This window comes from Hypomesus transpacificus, chromosome 14 (genome assembly GCF_021917145.1).
Source record: "Hypomesus transpacificus isolate Combined female chromosome 14, fHypTra1, whole genome shotgun sequence".
In the NCBI taxonomy this organism is placed as follows: Eukaryota; Metazoa; Chordata; class Actinopteri; order Osmeriformes; family Osmeridae; genus Hypomesus; species Hypomesus transpacificus.
This window is the reverse complement of record NC_061073.1, coordinates 1393408-1414328: the sequence shown is the minus strand read 5'-3', so window position 1 is coordinate 1414328 and position 20921 is coordinate 1393408. Positions and strand designations below refer to the sequence as shown.

Sequence of the window (20921 nt, the reverse complement as noted above, 5' to 3'; positions counted from 1 at the left end):
GAGTTGGTCAAACCAGACTTTTTGAAACTATTCAGAAAAGTAGTTTAACTCCAGCTAAAGACAGTCCATCCCACTTAGATGCACAAAGACTCGATACGGCAATAGATTGAGTGCACAAATCAAATCAGAACCTACCCAGTCAACAATCACTACTGAACCCTGAGCAAAGGCTGCTCTTTTTTGTCATCTTTGGAATGTGCTTTTTCCCTTTTTCGTTTGCAAGTGTTAATAAAGAACCAAAATTCAAAATACGGAGCCAATGTGGAGCATGTGTTTTTAAGGCTGTCTGTAACCAAATATGGCTGTTGTTGATTGACAGATTGACAAATTATTAGTCTAAGTATTTCACTGTATTATTCCTGTACTTGTTTGACTTGATCCAATAAATCTGGTTAAAGGTGTCGTGTGACTTCTGTGTTTGTTTGAATTGCAAAAACCAAGACAAATCAGTTTCAGATTTCTTCCATTTGTGATTCAAGGTGCTCTCTTAGAGCAGATCCAAGCATAGTATGAGCGAGATTGTCCTCAATCTCTACCACGTGCATTGCAACATACTACAAATATGTATGCTAGATTTGTACATTTTTTGTTAAGTAGAACAACATGTGTACACTTGCAGTATTTTTTTCCCTATCTACATGTATAGAGTTCTCAAATACATTAAAACGCAACTTGACCATTTACAAAAACTCTCTTATTTACCCAATATCTGTTTCCCTGCCTATAAATACAGCAGGTCATGTATTGAAAGACAATTAATTCATTAGCTAGGCAAGTTTCTGCTAGATACATTGACAGCACAGCTTTTGATGAAGAACCGAGCCTTATGTGGGGATATCTCAGCTAGCCGACAAAAGGCATCTCCCACTATAGGTCCCCGCTTGTGTTTCTAAAATAATAATAAGAATGAGGTAAATCCCTGTTGTATGAGATAGTTAGCTACCACCCCCAAACAAAAATCCCGCCTTTATGTTTATTTTTTTTGGTTCTGTGACAAGCGTTAACAGTGGAGAAAGTCAGCATTGGAATGACTCTGTTCAGGTAGGCACGAGAACACACTTGCACAAAACTATTCCACCAACTCACACATACAAAGGCACCCATATCAGTAGGTGCATGTGCAGTGTTGATGTGGTGTTCTACCTCCACTCTCTTTCCCCTGTCCCTTCCCTGTCCCTTGTCCCTTCTCCCATCCCCTACCAACATGGTGACCAATATCCCCGTCACCTTAAACTCAGGACTTCCTTTGTCGCACAGACTCAGAACTGCCGTTGAGTTTGCTTCGACCTGTAGCAGTTGCCGTGCTACCGTTGCCATGGGGTCGCGGCTCCCGCTCCCCAGTGACTTCCTGTTTGCGACGGCGGGTCTCTTTGTAACGGAGCGTGATGTCCCTGAGGGAGGGAGAACACTTTCAAGGTTGGGAAATACAGGGTTCAAAGCCAAGAGACACACACACAAACACTGTAGGATTGGTAAGTGTGCCAAAAGACGAAAAGGAGAAAAAGTTAGCATTTGAAATTGTGTACAATTACACAGTATCCAACACCATGATGCATGCTTCTGCACCATGATGGAAACACTTTGTGGCAAAGGAAGAGCGAGTGTATGAGTGTGTGTGTGTGCGAGTGTGGTGGCAATGGGGGTTGGGGGTAGGGGGGTTGGTGCTTTGATTGATGCAGGTGAATAATTTGAGATACATCATGAAAAGACCCAAAACAATGATGGGTGGTTCTGGAAGTCGAGTCCCCATTTTGATGGACTGTAGAGGTGACGTGAGCTACATCTGTTCACATAATGTAACTGCTGTTGAGGGGAAAGAAGACTCCCTCTGACAACACAATACTGCAACCTGGAAGTTCTCAGTTTGGCACAGCAGTTTCACACGATACGTTTGAGGTTGTTCCGCTTGAAGCGTAACATCGCTTCCCTGATGGAGGAAAGAAGTAGCAGAGAAAGGCTCAACACCTGTCCCAGAGGATCAATATAGCCTCCGCTTGTGTTTTTTAACCTGTAAATGTGTGCTTTTATTCAACGTTCTCAATCGGTTCATACTACAAGGATGTCAAATGTACAATTTTGTATCATTGATGATGTGCTAGAGCTGTCCAGATGACATTTAAACCAACCTAAATCCCAAAGCTATTGAGCCTCCACTGCAGAAAAATCACTTGACTTAGATAATTTCTATTGCTCAGGTCTATGTTGACTGGGACAATATGATTATGCAGAAAGGATACAAGAGTCCTGTACATTTCTAATATGGAGTCCAATTTCCCAGATGTTTCCACCAATCAGCAGTACCATAATTGCCCATCCTGATGGTTTTATCTGAACACTAAACGGCCAGACATATTGGTGTGACACTACACAAAAATTATGGTATGACAATATAGAGAACATAACTGTCCTCTGAACTCTGTGCTGAATCTGCTACATTTCCACCTAACAATTAATGGATGTCAAACTGCTGTGAACTGTTCCCTAAACCTCTTCCTCGCAAACATAGGGTTCAACTCCATAGATCATAAAACAACTGGATTTGAATAATCACCCAGAGTAAGGCTTGGAAATGGCATTAGAAACAAGAAAACGAGGCAGAAACTGGAAAAGGCATGCATGAAACACGCCCCTGGTCAGTGCAACATGGATCCTTTTCTGTGACGGGGATTCATTTGTTTTGAGGCAAAACAAGGACATGAGGAGTGATAGTTAGGGATGGGGATTGTTCATCTTCATTGATATTGATACCATTTGAGACTGCTTAACGATTCGAGTCTTTATCGATAAATTTTATTTATTTATATAACAATAACTTAAATAAAACAGATGTATAATAAAACGAGGGGAACGTGTTGCTCTCAGGAGGAGGCTGGCTAAAAGGAGCACATATTGGAACAATGGATATAGTATATATATATAATACCCTATAGATCCTGGCTCTGGCTAAATCTATGTATTTCCACTACAGATGAACTATCCACAACCTGGATGAGTAACTAAATGACTGTGATTGGTCGGTTGACGAAAAGTGACATTGACGATCATCGAATTTATGAAAAGTGGAAAACACGTTTCAACAAAAGGACCCTGATGTAGCTAAATGACTCGCTAACCAAACCCAAACCTTCCTTTTCTTATCCCTATTTTCTTCTGTCTCTGTTTTTATTTAACGAGCTGCTTCAGCGGCCCACTGAGCCATGCTCACGGTGGCTACGTCTTGAATGATCAGCAGCGGGGTGGGGGAGGGGGGAGGCTAGTCTTTAGTCACACACAGCTCGTAAAAAAGAAATTCTGGTTCGCAGACGTATCTTATTTTAGGGGCATATGCAGGTGAAATAGTTGCACTGTAAAGCCCTGTATTAGCTTATTATTGTCAACGATTAAAATGTAGCCAAGCCTGTGACCGATTAATTAGTACGTTCAACAAGCAACAAAATGAGAAATTAAGCGAAGTAGAGCGTCAGGCAAATAAATTCTTTGATCAGTTTAAAGGCGGTTGGCAGGCAATTCAATTGAATTTAGAAATTGTATTCGACCATGGATGCATGTTTGTGCACCAGTCATTTTATTTAAATGACATGACTCTTTTCTCTCGATAGGCCTACATAAGTTAAAGTTACATTATATTACCCACTAGTCTCGATAGCAGTATCGATAAGCTCGGACCTTATTGATCTTCGGGTTTTGGGAAATTTGGAAGCAGGTCCTTATAGAACCGGGTATGGATCCCCATCCCTAGTGATAGTCCAAGATAACCACTACAACGACAGAGCACTCACAATAGGAGGTTGGGCCAGGGCCCATGCTCCTACACCTACCTCACTGGACATGAACATTGCCGCTGAACACAAAGGAAGGGGTTTGCAGAACAGGGGTGAGGGAGGGGAGAAGATAGACAAGCTTTAACATTCAGGACTATACCTGGCCATGACAAGGAAGGGATGACAGCAGCTAAATAACAGCAGAATCAGCCATTAAAGAAATAAACAACTAAATGGGATAGAGGAGGCATGGATGCACCTTTTATGAATGCAGATATGAAAGGATTAATTTGACAGTGACAATACTTACCGTATACTGACAGTTCAATTGTGAAAAACACATTTCATCAAATAGATACGTAAAAAAAAAAAAATATATAAATGCCAGGTGCAGATAACCAGATTCGAAGCGTTTCTGTTTCCGGACCACCTGCTTAAAATATTTTGACTGTTTGTGTGTGTGTGTGTGTGTGTGTGTGTGTGTACAAGTCTTACCGGATGAAGAACCTCCACAGCGTCCAGGTGAGGATGAGGAGGATCCCAAGGAACCAGCACTGGGTGACGATGAAGGGGATGGGCATGGTGATGGTGTTCGGGTCGTATTTGACCACAATAAGGAACTCCGTCACGGTGATGGCTGCCACCAGCCAAGCTTGCTGGCCGAGCTTTTTGTGGAACTTCCTGAGGGCGAGAATAGAATATTAGGAGGAATTGAATGGGCAGACAAATATGAAAACGCATTGACATGCAAACAAGGGGCCCTATTTTAACGATCTGAAACGCAAGTATCAAAACGCAAAGCGCAAGTAACTTTGTGGGCGGGACTCCGGCGCGGTTGCCATTTTGCCGGCGGGATAAATGACTTTGCGTCTGGCGCAAATCTAAAATGGGTTGGTCCGAAGTAGCTACATTACTAATGGGTGTGGTTTGAGTTTAACGTGCAATAAACCAATCAGAGCGTCATCTCACATTCCCTTTAAGAGCAGCGCTTGTTCCATGGCGGATTGCTGTTATAACGGCGGATTGGCCGGAAAGGCAGAGCAGTTTTCTCAGTGCACTAAATTGTCCGTTCATGCTGCTCATTCAAATTCTCATTCTTATTTTATATGTATATTATTTTTTAAATGGTAATATTTTTTAATTGTTTAGTTCTTAGATTTAGTTTAACTACTGTACTTTTTTAACTTAATTTAAGACCCGTATATGTTTATTGTTTGCACCTTCCTGCCACAGCAAATTCCGTGTTTGTGAAACATAGGCTACACGGCAAACCGAATTCTGATTCTGATGGAGATGGGAGAAGAAACCCACCCAAGTTAGCTTAGGTTAAACAGGCGTGGGAGGACATTGCCACAATTGTTATAAAATCAAGTTCACGTACCTAGAGATTTCTCATGAAAATCTTTTTATAATCATTGAAGAAATGTAACATGCCATAAATCAAAACAATGTAACGTAGCTTCGCAGAAAGAAGACCCTGGCCTCGCCAGCAGCACAGACCAAGCTTGCGCCCTTAAAATAGCATCTGAATAACGCGCCATTGACTTTAGACTACGTTTTTCCTGGTCAGTGGCGGAATTGTTTTTCCCCCGGGAGCGCAAAAGTCATTCCCTAATTTACCGACGTGCGTCTGTGGAGGGAAAAGTCCCCTTTGCGTCGAGTGCAAACTAGGAATGATACTTGCGTCGTTGACCAAGTCAATTGCGCTGGGTGCAAGATAGGGCCCAAAGACTGTAGACATGCCCACAATAACCAAACCCTACATTCGACAGTTCCACGCACACGTAGTGTGGTACTCACGGGTCATCCATGAAGTCGTAGATCTCCCTCATGGCCACGCCCCCCACGTTGACAAAGAACACGAGTCGCAGCAGCACCAGGTAGTGCTCCGGGGGCATCCACAACACAAACTTCAGGTAGAACGTGTTGAGTTCTGCCAGCAGGAACTGAACACAGATGGAGAGGAGGTACAAGGATGTTGTAATCCACAAGGTTGCCACTGGTTTTTAACAGAGTAGTGGCAAGTAATTAGGTACATGGAATAGAATGTCGGCATGTATGTCAATCTGTCTTTTTGAACTCGGGAGTCCCAAAAGGATTGTCGATAACACAGGAAACCTTTTCATGCATTATGACAATGCCAGTCGTACACCCTTTCACCAATTCCACTGTGATTTTGCATGTCAACAGCTCTACCGCTACTTGTTAGAGGGATGTCCATGTTCCGCCACACCAACAGCCTTCTAGAGCTGACACTGACTGAAACTGCTGTGAACACTTCATTTGCTGTGACAGACACCCAATGACATTACAAAGTAGTGATATACACACATGTTCTACCATCATACCATTTGTTTACACTGAAATAGTCAAATTCAGGGCTTAACTCACCATAAAGATGATTCCCAGGACAGCCAGCCAGCGGCGGAGGTTGGAAGCTGGCTTCCACTCAAACTTCACCCAGCTGTAGGGCGTAAACTGGAAGGCTATACGTTTGATCTTCCCCCTAGTGAGCACCAAATTGTTTAGAAATTGTTACCCAGCATCCAACTTGAACATCGTAAACATGCAACCTAATGTTCCATTTAGAACACGATGAAAGGCCATTTTGAATGAAGCCCTCATATAAACATCTCATTCGGAGTAGATACAACCGTCTATTCATTACAAGGAGGCGTAAGAGCATCATTTCCTTCCAGAAGACAATAAACTAATACTCGACATTGTAAATTCATCTACAGTTGTTCAAAATCTTCATAAATGATTTCCCAATCGAGACTATTTTCAGACATGTAGCAATCTTTGTATAGCCACTGCCTGATTCGTAAACATAATCGAAGATTGCATCTTGTTAGGGGGTAAAATAGAACATTGACTGTAGTACTCTATGTGGTCCATCGATGGGCTGAGTTTAGCGGCACACATACTTGTATGTTGGGATATTCCACAGTCCTTGCCACTGGTATGGTTTCATGGAGAGCCAACCCAGGGTCTTCATTCCACAGTAGATGCCCAGGCCATTGCACACTATCACGTCCATTATCCACTGAGGGAAGGAGGACCGAGACAGGGTTGGAGAAGGATGGAACAAGAAGGAGAAAACAGGGGCAAGAAGAGACAGAGAGATGGAAAGCAATGTGAATTATCAATTAGGGACGAGAGTAATAATGTTTACTAGCCACTGCAACATAAACGCAGTATAAAAAAAAACAATAACCATAATATTAGACACTCCTTCTATGAACATCCACAGCGAGAAAGAGACTTTAATCTGACATCACATTTCTTTTACTTAGCAATTTGAATTGTTTAGAAATCAACACATCCATAATACCTAAGCACATAAAATGTTCTTTACCAAGATAGAGTTCAAATGGAATGTAAATACCAAAACCTAAATACTAGAATAATTCAAGAGCAACAACCTCAGTAAGATGCCACGGTGAGTGTTTGGTACTTACATGATCCCACCAGCACTCTGAGAAGTTGGGTAACTGGTGCTCCAAGCTGTATTCTAGGAACTCAAACATGACACTAATGATCATGCACATCCACCAGTCCCGGATCATCAGCGTCTGAGGAGGGAGATGTAAGGATTCAGACCCATCCTTCCTTTCCTTCTCTACTACAGGTAATAATTGCTAGTCTGATAGTATTATGCATAGATAATCTGGATGAAGTCATTATTTACAAATGGCTATGGTACGGTACATTGGCAGTACACAGTGCAGCCTAAATTTGCACAAATAAACTCACCTTTATATACCAGCCGAGGAAGTGAGCAGGTACGAAGCCGTCCAACTTGTCCTGTTCAAAGAAAGGTTTTACCGTGGTAAAAAAGGGTGAAGGGAACAGGGAGTGGTTCTATTATTTTATAGTAATTACACACAGCACTCACACTAGCAGTGACAAGTGACCGGACACTTCATTTCAATGGTCGCTGGGCTACACTGAGCGACTAGGCGAGACAAGTGTCCTAGTGACAAGTCTCCTAGCGACAAAGTTTAACTTAATGCGAATGGGGAAGTGACACGGTCAAGTGACGGCCAGAGAGCAGATGTGTTCCTATTTTTTGGGCTGTGAAACGTTTTCTAAAACTTTGGATCCTATTAGCATTTTAGTTCCTATGGCCGACATGGAGGCGAAACACTGTTGTCGTGGTGCATGGATAGTTGCATGGATAGTTGCATGGATAGTTGCATGGATAGTGATTGCGAATGCTACACAGTAATCCATGCTGAAACGGTAATGTTTGAAGCAAGATCACACTGTTCATGATCCCTCAAAAACGAAATATTCAGCAGCAAGAATACAATCCTACAACTGCACAAATAAAGATAATACTTTAGTATATCATTTTAGGGAGTGTTGTCAAATATCTTACATCATTGTAGCCCACTTCCTCAAATCTACGTTAGCAAAGCGCGCACAAAGTGGTTGCAAGCTAAGGAGCGTACGACACTTGCTGTTGGTGTGAGCACAGGGGTCCGTAATACATAAACAATGTTCAAATCCCAAAATAAACAAAACCTTTGCCCGAGAAACAGAGGACCTAAACATTTTTTTTGATAAACCTTCAGTTTTCAAGAGGATAAAAAGCAGGAGGACTGACAACTATAATGACTCAGTCAGAACAAAGTCTTTTTATAGCTAAATAGGCTAATATCTGGAGCAGGGTTGTTGTTGAAGTTGTAGGCACTCAAGGCCACACGGCCCCCTCAGTTGAGACTCCGACTCCAAACTTGGCCACAGGTTCCCATGGGGAAGCCTGCTATGGGTGAAGTATTTTAAGTCAGACAGATTTGGGGAGACTGGAAGATTGAAAAAGGAGGACATTCTGCCAGTCTGACCTAGCACGATTATGGATGCACGTTCTGATCATTTGTCTTTTATATTGAGACCAGACACAGTAGGCTTCATCAAAAGTTAGCCGTTGTAACTTACTAATAAAACATGTTGATGGACCCAATTAGGAAAGCATGCTCCTAGACGATCATTTCCAAAAGCCATCACAATTACAAAACTAGTTTAAGCGATGGAATGTCTTAGGACCATTTTCATGCTTTATTGGAAAGTACAGTTCAAGGTAGACAGTGAAGGCAGGGCAGCGAGAGATGGGTAGCAAAGGAATGAAAAAATGCAGCAAAGGGCCTGGGACAGATTCAAACCTCAGCCAGGGTCTGACCCTCCTAATTAAGACTTGGACCCCCCCAAAAGAGGTCAAAACAACAGGTCGGGGCGGTTGATACACGCCCTGGAGAAGAAGTTGACCCACCCAATTGTCATTGTATAATTCGCACTCTGACCTTAGCCCATGTGCTTGTGAGTCACCAGGGAACCCCACGATATTGTAGTTTAATCAATTACAATATTTAAGGTCTATGAATTAAATTGCCATCCCTCTAAATTGAAAGCATTCAATGAATCTCTTGAACTCATTAAATAGATTTAGTATTCACTGAATAGTGTTGAAAAGAGACTTGTGACAGCACCTACCCAGACATTGTGGAAGGGGTCGGTAGTGTTCCCAGGGTCATAGAGGAGACAGTTCCCACCATAGGCCCTTTCTGGAAGGGCTACGCCAAGTTTAGGGTCGATGTACTTCATGAACTGACGACCATCGTGTAGAGTCTGACAGAATCACACACATATACAAATTATAGAGCAGTTCTTTTTTGTGCAAAGTATTTCTTGAATAGCAGTGTTTCTACGATTTTTTTATCCTAAACATTTATTCATCAAACATATACCGTCAAGAGAAAAAAGTTCACTTAATAAGTCGGTTTCATTGTTGAGTACTGTTCTAAAATAGACGTTCTAAAGATGTGTTTCTGTCACACTGGTGTGACGCTATGCGTGAAAGGGTTAAGGAGCAAATAATGTTTTTGTCCAGCTAACTGCTATCAGAGATTTAATTATTTACCATCGGCATATGTTAATCCAAATTGGTAAATCAAGTCTTACTTTATATAACTTTATTAATATCTTACGTTATAATATCCATTATCTTCACGTTAATAAATGTATTAAATATTCTTTACTCAAAGTGTGATCCCCACATTCTGCGATGCTATTCTAAAAAGTAACACAGACCTGGAACAGAATGAAGATAAGGAAAAGCTCGTAGACAACGGTGACACAAAGCCAGAATCGCCAGTATGCTGAAAAGAAAGACAGAAAAATTAGGACATGAGTGACAGAGACGGAGATAAAACCCAAGATTCACATTTTAGCTAGGGCTGCAGCAAGAAATTTATGAAATCTATAAAATTTGATAAAAATAATAAGTAACAAATGTAATTATCGATTAGTCGCAGCTCTGTAACACTGCTACATCACTGTATTAAAATAATAAAATATATATATACATATATATATATATATATATATGGCTTGAAAGATGGCGACAAAACGGTTCAATCAAATCATTAATAGTATGGGAGTTCTTCCCATTAATGAAATCTGAATAAACAGTGTCAGCACCATGACAACAGGAGAACACCAAAAACATATCTGAGCCAAGTGTGAAAGGTACTCAACAGCAGGACAAGATACTACAACAGATGCAACTGAGAGTGGGTATGGAGGTAGATAATTACTACAGACTGGTCTGTTGTTAAAGCTATTTGTGTTGTGTCTTTTTATTTATAATTTATTAATATGAAAACAGGTCCCATCAAAATACGTCAAATAATACCTGCTTATCGTGCACTGTAGTAAAAAAAGAAAGAAAAAAAAGATAATCTGCTTTGTGTTAGTATTACCAATTTGGAATAACTTAGTGTTTTGAATTAATCAAAGCAATGTTCACATAAATTGATCAGTCAATTATTCATTTGATTAATTGAGTATCATAATTGTTGTACTTATGCTGCGCACTACAGAACCAGAATTCTCAAATAAGGAGGAATGAAGTCAACAATCACACATGCTGTATATTAAATCCATGTCAGGGCCCAAGGATGTGTGGTGGCATGGTTGAAGTTGTTTTGTTTTTTTCATCCGTTTTTTTGTTGTTGTGTTTTATACTGTCCACTTCGGCATGACTCTAGCAAAGCACAGTTAATCAGGGTCGGACTGGCCGTCGGGAGTCGGGAGATCACGAACAGACGGTCAAACGTCCGCTGCATAATGCAAAATATAATAATAATAATAATAATACACGGTCGTGGGCCGGTCTGCGTTTCAAAGTCCCGGGCCGTTTTTCAGTCCCAGTCCAGACCTGGTCTGGATCCTTTACTAAACGGGATGAACACAACACACAACACATTTTGTGATATTGATAAACAGCCACTAGAGTGAGCTGCTGAACAAAATGTCTGCTCATCTGCTGGCCTCTTTAGCTTGATCAACTGGATCAACTACACAGATTCAAAGTGTTTCGATCCAGCAAAGTTTCCACTTGCGCTAATGAGGTTGCCTATACTGTCATGCTAAGATAACTCCATCACACAAGGTTAAGGTTGGTTACTGGTCCCTTATGTCCCCCACAGGACATAAGGGACCAGTAGTTCCAAAGTTATCTTGTCGGATTTTAATCAGACTTAATCAAACTCACATATTGTAATAAACATTAAAAGGTGGCATATAACAGACACACAGGAAAGTTACAATTGTTAAGGTATAGTTTTAACACCAAAAATACAATTACTGGATTAAAAAGAAAACGGCTCAATATTTTATATGCGAATATTAAAAAGCTGCACAATTACATGCCAACAAATGAGAAATTTCTGTACTCATTATTAATATGCTTAACATAAATTATTCAGTATATATATACACACTTTTTTGTTTTGATTTGTTCAGTAAATGGTAAGGTTAGAACTAATAAAAGTGCTTATCTGGATTTCTTTACATTAATTAAAACTGCGTTTCTTGAATGAGCAAAGAAAAGAGACCCAGAATCAGATTGGCAGGTTTAAGGAGTCAGAAAGCATGTTTTTCTGTTGACACACTGTCATGCTCCGGAGGTCTTGCACCAAGGTTGCGCAATTATGTCAATGTTACAAATGCCTTTACGCTTCAGACACTCCTTCTGAAACTCCCAGAACTGGATTCGACTTCTGTTGCTAAATCTGTGGAGGTCTACCCCAAATGTACCCAAGGTGACATGGGAAATGGAAAATGCCCGGTGTGATTGCTTTTTGTGTTAGCATTGCAAGTTCAACGTTACTGAGATATAGGCCTAGACCTTAGTGAGAATATACACACTGTATGGACTAAAGTACACACCTCCTAAATCACTGGTTTTTCCTTCAGTCCCATTGCCACAGGTGAATGAATTCAAGCACCTGGCAATGCAGTTTGCCTTTACAAACATTTGTGAAAGATTGGGTGTTTTTAAAGAGCTCAAAGACTAAAAGCGGGGGTATTGGGACAGAATGCCACCATTGCAACAAGTCAGTTTGAGACATTTTGTATATTTTATGATCACCTGTAAGTGGTATTATTGCAAATGTTTAAGAACCACAGCAACCACGTAAAGTTACAGCTTGGGGTCGCCGAGTGCTGAGGCCGAAGTTGCCGACGCTCTGCTAACTCAATAACTGCAGAGTTCCAAACCCCCTTTGGCATCAACGTCAGCACAAACACTGTGCCAAGCAGCTGCACACAAGCCTTACATCACCAAGCACAATGCCAAGCGTTGGATAGAGTTCACTGTGTCAATGAACACAGTGCATTACATGTGCATTTCATAGGGCCCATAACACCAGTCATCAATGCCTCACCTTAGCTGGAACATTAACCACCATCATTGGACTGAGAGAAGCAAGTCAGTCTCTCCACTAAATCAAGTTAAAAGTCAGAGGAAAACGAGATGCCTATTTAATTGTAGACCTTTACTCAACTTCTTGGGGCTTTCCTCAATGAATGCTGGTGGATTAGTTAAAAGTCTAGTATTTTTAAGTCTTAAGTTCCCACATTACCTGAAAAGATTTGGTAGACTATTAAATTAACATTGTATTTTGCTGGCATACTTGTCTTACCTGGATGTGGTCTGGTAAATGGGCCATCTTTGGCTTGTGTCACACCAAAGCAGAGAAACACCAAGATACTAGCCACAATCCCTCTGGAAGAGCGCATGCAAAAAAAAACAGGTTAAGTTAACAGGATAAATAGAGGAAGCGGTATTGGTATTCGAGACAAACAAGTAAGACATGAAAGGCACGCAGGAATATATTGTTATATACAACTGACTGCATTTCATCCATAGCATTGTTATTTAAACAAAACTCTACAGGTCAAATCAATGATATTATAATTATTGATGCAACCGATGGGCAACTTTGAAGTAAAAACTAGTCAGGATACTATAGGAATGAAAGCAAGGGAGGTGGACTTTGTTGCGGTAACGTCTAAACACTCATTGACATAAGGCTCGTCGGCGCAGCCCTAACCTGCTGGCTGGACTCTGAGACCAGAGCCTATGGAATTGATATAACTAGGGCACATGATGCAGTCATGATCATGATGTTGGTGAGACACATAGGACTGGGCGTTGTGGCCTAGGACTGGGCGTTGTGGCCTAGAATGTATATCACGGTATAATTTGAAGCACGGACGATAACGGTCTCACGATATATTCATTTTTCTTAACATTTCTAGTCTATTTGTTTCAATAGAATGCAATCCGCATCGCTGGGGCTAATCTACTGCACTCGGCTGTATTTGCGACGTTTAAGGCTCTGTAAACATCTGAAGTAGTGTCATATATTTATAGTTCCTGTGATGCTGTTGGTCTGTTAACTGTTACTAAATAGCAGTAACAATGTATCAATTTTTTTATTGCCAGTTGTTGTGTACATAAATGAAAACAAAGGTGTAATGAACACAAAGGTGTAATGTTTAGTTATTTGAAGTCAAAACAGTTCTGATGCTTATATGCAGGCCAATCTTTTTTATTGTTATTAGGAATCGTATCCCTTAATTTGATATCAAAATTAGGCACCGTGACATACTCTGTGTGAGTTTCTGTACGTGATTTGAAGTTTCGTGTGGATGTTTATGTAGGTCTAACTATGACCCAGAAAGGAAGAAGTTCTAGCTTTAGCCTTAAGCCTGGCAAGCTGGGCTGACTACAACAAATCCTGTTAATGACTGGAAGACAGCCTTGCCCACCCCCACACATTGGTCACCACACTGGCTATTCCTGTTCTGCTCTATATTTGAGTGCACACGCAGACTTCCTGTCTTGGGGAATATGCCACCACGTTCTCTGCTTACAGGGCATAACATTAACTTTTGTCTGCATGTCTTGGCCAATAATAAAGTGCTTTGCATACTACATTCTAGAAAATGTGCATAGCTTTAAGATCTGCTGACAAGTTAGTGTTCCAATAGCTAGAATAGGAATAAGACAGTTAAAGTGACTGGTCAAACAGAAATTGTGAACTGCACAAAGTTGAAAGCATTAGTAGAAAGGCATTTACAATGCCACACTGGGTCCGTTTAGTATAGGTCTATGGTGTTCCCACACGGAATACTTTTGATTTTCTAAACAACCCTTCGTGGTGATCTTGATTTAATAAGGTTAAAAACAAGAATTTGTCAGAAATATGATAAACATGCAAGTAACAAGGCATAATTCAGGTATTTTCCCTATACTAAACTTTAGGGTAAATTCTGGCTTCTTTGATCATTTCTGTTTAACTTTCATTCACTGGAACAGTTTCTCATTCCCTGAATGACAAAAACCTGACTAAATGCTTTGCTATGTATGAAAGTCTACTTCTTACCTTCATAGAATATTTACCATGTAACATCTAACCAGCATTTAATGATACTGGTGCAGTGCCCATGCTACAGCACATAGTTAACATGTTGGTTTGTTGAATCTGTGACACACAGATCCACACACACAGATTAGTGTAATTATAGTATTAAAGTACAGTGCCCATGCCCGTGATGCAGCCAGTGATTAACATGTCAGTTACAACTGATTTGTTGTTGGCTTAATTTGAGTTTTTGCTCATTTGATTCCTGGGAGGTGGAGTCCAGTGGCCTTTTCTACTTTTCGCTTAAAGCAATCTTTTGCAGGTTCTGCTTGTCATTAATGAGTTTTTTTAAGAGATGTGTGTTGCTGATATGCGAACCGCACCTACCGCATTTCAACACCATTCAATGTCACGTGCGAATGTTTGGATGACCAGAACTGTACCCGCGTTAAAATTGAGCAGCATTTTCAAACTGACAAGCTGAAACTAAGGAGGATGCTGAATGAGTGAGCGGTTCGCGTTGCGAGATCTGTGTCTACATCCCTTGGTGCAACACGGTCATATTTCTCAGCTTATTTATTTGTCACAAACTCTTTTCAAACAACATAACGAGAAAATCTTTTCAAACAACATAACTTTTGGCACTGCATATCCTTGGTTCATGCCATAAAAACTTTGAAAACATACACACAGAGACAGATAGAGATTCCTGGCATTGTAGTATGATTGTGACAGCATCCCTTATGACACAGCATGAACCTCCACACAGTAATGAAAGTCATATTAATGGTAATGACAGTGAGTCATAAGGGCTGGTGCGCTCCAATACAGCACATGGCTAGTCTGCCCCAAACAACAATGAAGCAGTGTTAAGACACTGTGACAAGAAGACAAAATGGCCGACCTTTTAGTGTTATATGCAGTGTCCTGCGGGGTCTCCTCCAAAAGCGTAACATAGACCAGTGCGCAAGTGAGAATGAACAGTACGGTAACAGTGTGTGCTCTCCTGCAATGAGACAGAAATAGAGAACAGCAATCAAATGACCGGTCACACAGTAGGAAACAAATGTACCCTTTGTGACATCACCAAAGTTGCAATGTTGTGACATACAGTTGTTTTGACAGGACAATTGTAAATTATATGGACATACTTTCCTTGGTGGGGGAATATATGCACCATCGAGACAAAGACAAAGGTATACACAGATGCAATTCCATATTATCACTTGTTTTATGGTAGAAATACTTATATTTTGCATTTGTTTCAAATTGAATCCTATGTTTTGCATTACAAATGATTACATCATCTTATCAGTTTGAGTGAAAAGTTTAATCTTTGAAAGTTTTACAAGAATTTCTGAATTTGTTAATCTGTCGTATGTCCCTTTTCAGCAGTAATGAGTGTGCCATTGAGCTGGTGTGGGTGGACTCCACAAGTCTGTGTGTAAAACCTAATGATCCCAGCATGATTTGACCATGTTCCAAAGAGCTACTTGTGATGTCACAGAAAGCTTGGCTCTCAGTCTTCAATTCCCCCATTAAATGTCCAATGCGGTCTCTGACATTCAGAACCCATTGTATGTTAGTGCTACAGATTAAGTTATAAGGCTTCTGGTCTACTTTCTAGAAAAGTAATACATGTACAATTGACCCACAGTTTAGATTTTGATGAATTGAGTCTAACTTTATAGAAGACAACATCAGTGTCGCAATACCGCAGAGAGACCACTGCTATTCCAGAGCTCATTAACTACTCCCGATTTTGGCCACTTTGCCTTTGTCCAATGTTTATATTTATCCATCAAATACATGTTTCCTAGGTGTGCCACTCAATAGCAGTTATACATCACAATTGCCCATCATTAACCAATTAGAATGGTAAATGGGAAGGCATTAAAGAGAGGGTGCGAGACTAACATGGAAAAGAATGTTCAGGATTAGAATCATGGGAGGGAAAGAGGAAAAATATGTAAAAAATTAAGGAAAAGTGAGGACAGACTGCAGGGCCAAACTCAGCATTCAGCTATGTGGTCTGGCTGAACTAGTCAAGAGAGCCAGCTTATGTAGAATAACAGAAGAGACGGTGTTGTTGGCAGCCAAGAGCCGACAGAGGAGACCCTGGTCCACTGCCACCACGGGCCAACAGTGCTTGTGACTGAGTCATTGTGAGGGCATGTCGCTGTGTTTTCATTCCTCCCTGTCTCACTTGTTTTTTAACCTGTTGGGCAGGAGCCAGGGGAGTGCCACTGGAACCACTCCTGCTTGACAACAAGAAGGATCACCTGGGAGAGAACACCACCCTAAGAACCCCCAAAGAGAAGTAAAAACCACTCTGAACATTCTTCTTCAGCGCAACCTACCTAATTACCACAGCCGAGGCATCAACCTTTATAGAAATGACAGTATAAGCATTAAAATACCTCCCTAAGAGTTTCATTTTCTAAGGCACTGAGAAACTTTTGGTAACAAACGTTCATTGAATGTTTATCGAATCAATATGCATGAGTCTAGTAGTCCAGACTTTAAACCAACCTGGGTTTGTCAATAGGACACATTGATTACTTTTGGAAACATTCATGAGATTAACTATGCCAACTGCAAATTCGAAAATTCAGTAAATATAGAAATACACATCCAGATGTATAACTGCATTCTTTACTATTCACTTTGACTATAGTCATGTCTTTCTGTATGCCATTTCTTAGAATTCCTATTTTTTACTTACAGTAGCCTACACTGCTTGGTCCACACACACACACACATTCTGGCAAGTGTCGCAAGATCTTATTGAAAGAGCTCCTAAGTCCCATCAGAAACAATGTCACCCATCGAGTATGGTCCTACGCCCCACCCTGATAAATGTAGTAGTGCATTTATGATTTAAAGTATTATTTATAGATTTAAATAGGCGCTAAGAATTGTCAATAGGAGTAGTGCAAAAGGATTTCAATGTACCTGTATTTGTTTCAAATCGCAATTAAACTTTAAACTTGATCATGGGAGGAGACATTAGCCTGTTAACAAGTCATGGGTCTTCCAAATAGCTAGTGATGAATGAGTAGAAGCTCTAATACATGTAATGTAAAGGCAATATGATCCTATATGCATGTTGTTATTAGACTATTACTAGGTTCACTAGTAATAGTCCAAGTAGTACTCAACACTACTCTTATGCATTGCATGAGCAATAATCCAAAACACAAACATCGCGAAAGATAACTCACCAGAAAAAAGTATTGGTTCCATCGTCAAACACTTCACATTCTGTTGTTCGTCTGGAAAGGCTTTCCCGGGAGATTTGTTTGCCTGACTTTGATTTAGTCGGCGTGGACGGTCCAAGTGTGTGGCCTTGAGAACTGCCAGATACCGGTGTGTCGGCTGACCCATTGTGGACCTGATCTTCCGCGGCAGAGCTGGATTTAACAGTAAGCAGGGCCATGCCGCTCCTCTTCAACTCGGGCTTGGTCATTCTGTTTACCGACTGCCTCGGTATTAAAATGCTCGACTATAATCTGACGTTATTCTTGTCTTCTTATACTGCGTGTAATCCACCCCTGTGACTGTTAGCATTCACGACAGGTTCTGACAGAAAATACAAAACAGACTTTAGACCAACCAAATTAGCTAGTTATCAGGGTTGGTGTTTTAGTCACATGCCTCGTGCGGGTCTTGCCACCCACCTCAGTGAGATGGCCATGCACAAACAAATCAATCAAATCGCGCAACCCGCAAAATCCAGTAACATTAAAATGTTACCGTATTACTTAACGTTTCAAGTAACGACATCTACTCTGTCTAGCTCTGGCAACCTTTGTGTACAGATTAGGTGTTCATATTCACCAGTTCAGTTGACCTTGTAAAACAGTCGGTCTACCTTGTTTAACATGTAAAATCAACACCTCCAATGTCAATATAATGCCATCTACAATGATTTGCAAATGTCTCATTTAGCTACGTAGTCAGCAAGTAGCTTTAGCAAAAGATTATGCATCTGTTTCCACAATTGAACGTTGCCAGCCATGTTTAAATATCCAAAACAAAAATAAAACTTACCAATTGTGTTCAATCAGCCTTCACATTCCGGCAAAGCGAATGATTAGCTAAACAAAATCTGACATATAACTGTCATAATGTACTTTCACTGTTCTACATTACTGGTAACATGCATTCAAGAAACCACAACACAGCAATGATAGCAGATGACTGACTGACAAACAGCTCGCTGTCTGGTATTAGTATCTAGCTCACCAGCTAACTGCCCGGCTATCGCGGCATTATAGCTTGATGCAAACACATGCGTTCGCCTGGATATTAGCTAATCTGGCGGGAGTAGCACTTTTCACAAACGTAAAACAACGTAGTTCGCCAAAAAGGTTTCTAGGCGCAACCACATTCACTACCCCTTTATTTTGCAGAGTTGAACAAATTAGTTCTCATCTGGAAACCAGGCAATTTACGAGACGACAGTGAATAATGCATCACAAAAATCATTTTGACTAGTGATGAACATGTAACAACAAGTCGTCACTTCCGGTAAATCAGCGTAAAACACAAGGTTAATTTGAAAGCGTCAACGTGATTTTCCCTATTGCCCTGAATCACACCCTCCCCATAAATATCCTTAAACTAAGAAAAGTACATATTTTAAATAAACGAGGGTAGGCGAAGAGTTAAGGAAACCTACTACCAAGGAGATAAGCGGACATGCCATGCCCACATCATACAATGCGACGGATATTGCTGTTGAGCAACTAAAAAAAATCTATTTAAAAACTTCTATTCCCAAATAGCGTCTTTTAAAACTACATTAGGCCTGAAATTGTACAGATTATTAATCGTAGGTGTAGCCAAAGCTTTGCTTTAGTCTTTTAAAAAACAGAATCCGCACCCTCAAACAAAAGCAGGTGGAATGTTGACAGTGTTTGTTGCGAAATCTGTCATTTCCGTGGATTTTTGGCGATACTACATTTACATTTAGTCATTTAGCAGACGCTCTTATCCAGAGCGACTTACAGTAAGTACAGGGACATTCTCCCCGAGGCAGGTAGGGTGAAGTGCCTTGCCCAAGGACACAACGTCATGTGGCACGGCGGGGAATCGACCCAGCAACCTTCTGATTACTAGCCCGACTCCCTCACCGCTCAGCGCTCAGCCATCTGACTCCTTGTCATACTAAATTGTTTTCAATGTTTATGTGTTGTTTTAGTCCTTTTATACCAGTAAAAATAGAAGTTATTACCAGGGAGGGGAAACAGTTTTTGATAGAAATTCACTTTTTGGCACAACCCTAGCCAAATAGGAGAATGTTGGAAATAATAATATTGATCATAATCAGAATAAAGCTCAATCGCCAAGTAGTTAACACATATCTAAGGAATAAAGTGATGGAATTTACTTTGGTGGGAAGGTGAATACAGTAAACATATAAGAATATTTAAAAGAAAAAGTGTTTGCAGTCCTTAAAAATTAAATGTACAAAATTTACAACAAAATACTAACAATAGCCTACTGTACAATAAAATATGAAGTAAAAGAGTCCAGTAAGGCTGTGTGCAATAAGGGACAGATGAGCATTTGTGAAACTTTTAGCGAGGTAATTTTGTCTGCACAAATGTCCAAACGTCTTCAAGTAGATCAACTAGTGCATTGCCTGTGATGCCATAGGTCTTTGCTGGTGCCTGTGATGCTGCTAACACAGTGGTGGCAATGCACCACTGTGCACCAACAAACAAAAAAAGCCTTACTAGTGATCAAGAGGAGATAAGGAGTATCATAACTGTGTAGTCCAAAAACCCATCAGTTTGTTTTATCATGATTCCTAACCAGGGGCGTAGGTTTCATTTTGAAAATGGCTAATCTGCCCCCGCCCCTGCCCCTGCCCCCTCTACCCAAACACATTCATATTTAACTGCCTTATACTCTGCTGTCCCACCCACATTTGAAAACAAATCTATGCCCCTGTTCCTAGACAAAAAGTCCCATTAATCATTTTATAAGGAATTTGAAAAATCCCCCAAATATTAACGCACATCTGCAAATTATATATACATTTACATTTAGTCATTTAGCGGACGCTCTTATCCAGAGCGACTTACAGTAAGTACAGGGACATTCCCCCCCGAGGCAAGTAGGGTGAAGTGCCTTGCCCAAGGACACAACGTCATTTGGCTCAGCCGGGAATCGAATTGGCGACCTTCTGATTACTAGCCCGATTCTCCACCGCTCAGCCACCTGACTCCCTATATACAGTGTGCTCAACTTGTGGGAAGCTAATTAGAGTACTTCAATCAATCAATAAACTTAACTATTTTTTGGGTTAGTTGTAAAATACAAGCAAATGCAATTTCCAGATTAAAATCTGTCACCAACTGTCCATTTCTTAGCCTAAAGTGTAAATTATTGCTTCAAATTAACGTTTGCCTAGAATATATTCTCAGCAATC

At 40.6% G+C, this 20921-nt stretch overlaps 1 protein-coding gene across 1 annotated transcript; it reads right to left on the bottom strand.

Moving 5' to 3' along the window:
- Positions 1-200: 200 nt before the first annotated feature.
- Positions 201-19144, bottom strand: ptdss2 (phosphatidylserine synthase 2). Its single transcript, XM_047033909.1, has 13 exons — positions 18533-19144; positions 17704-18061; positions 15384-15485; positions 12752-12834; positions 9855-9922; positions 9258-9392; positions 7518-7568; positions 7223-7336; positions 6689-6807; positions 6153-6267; positions 5562-5707; positions 4257-4442; positions 201-1391 (listed from the first exon to the last, which is right to left on the bottom strand). The coding sequence occupies exons 2-13, from the start codon at positions 17946-17948 to the stop codon at positions 1235-1237; spliced, it is 1521 nt and encodes a 506-aa protein (XP_046889865.1). The 5' UTR covers positions 17949-18061; positions 18533-19144; the 3' UTR covers positions 201-1234.
- Positions 19145-20921: the final 1777 nt, after the last annotated feature.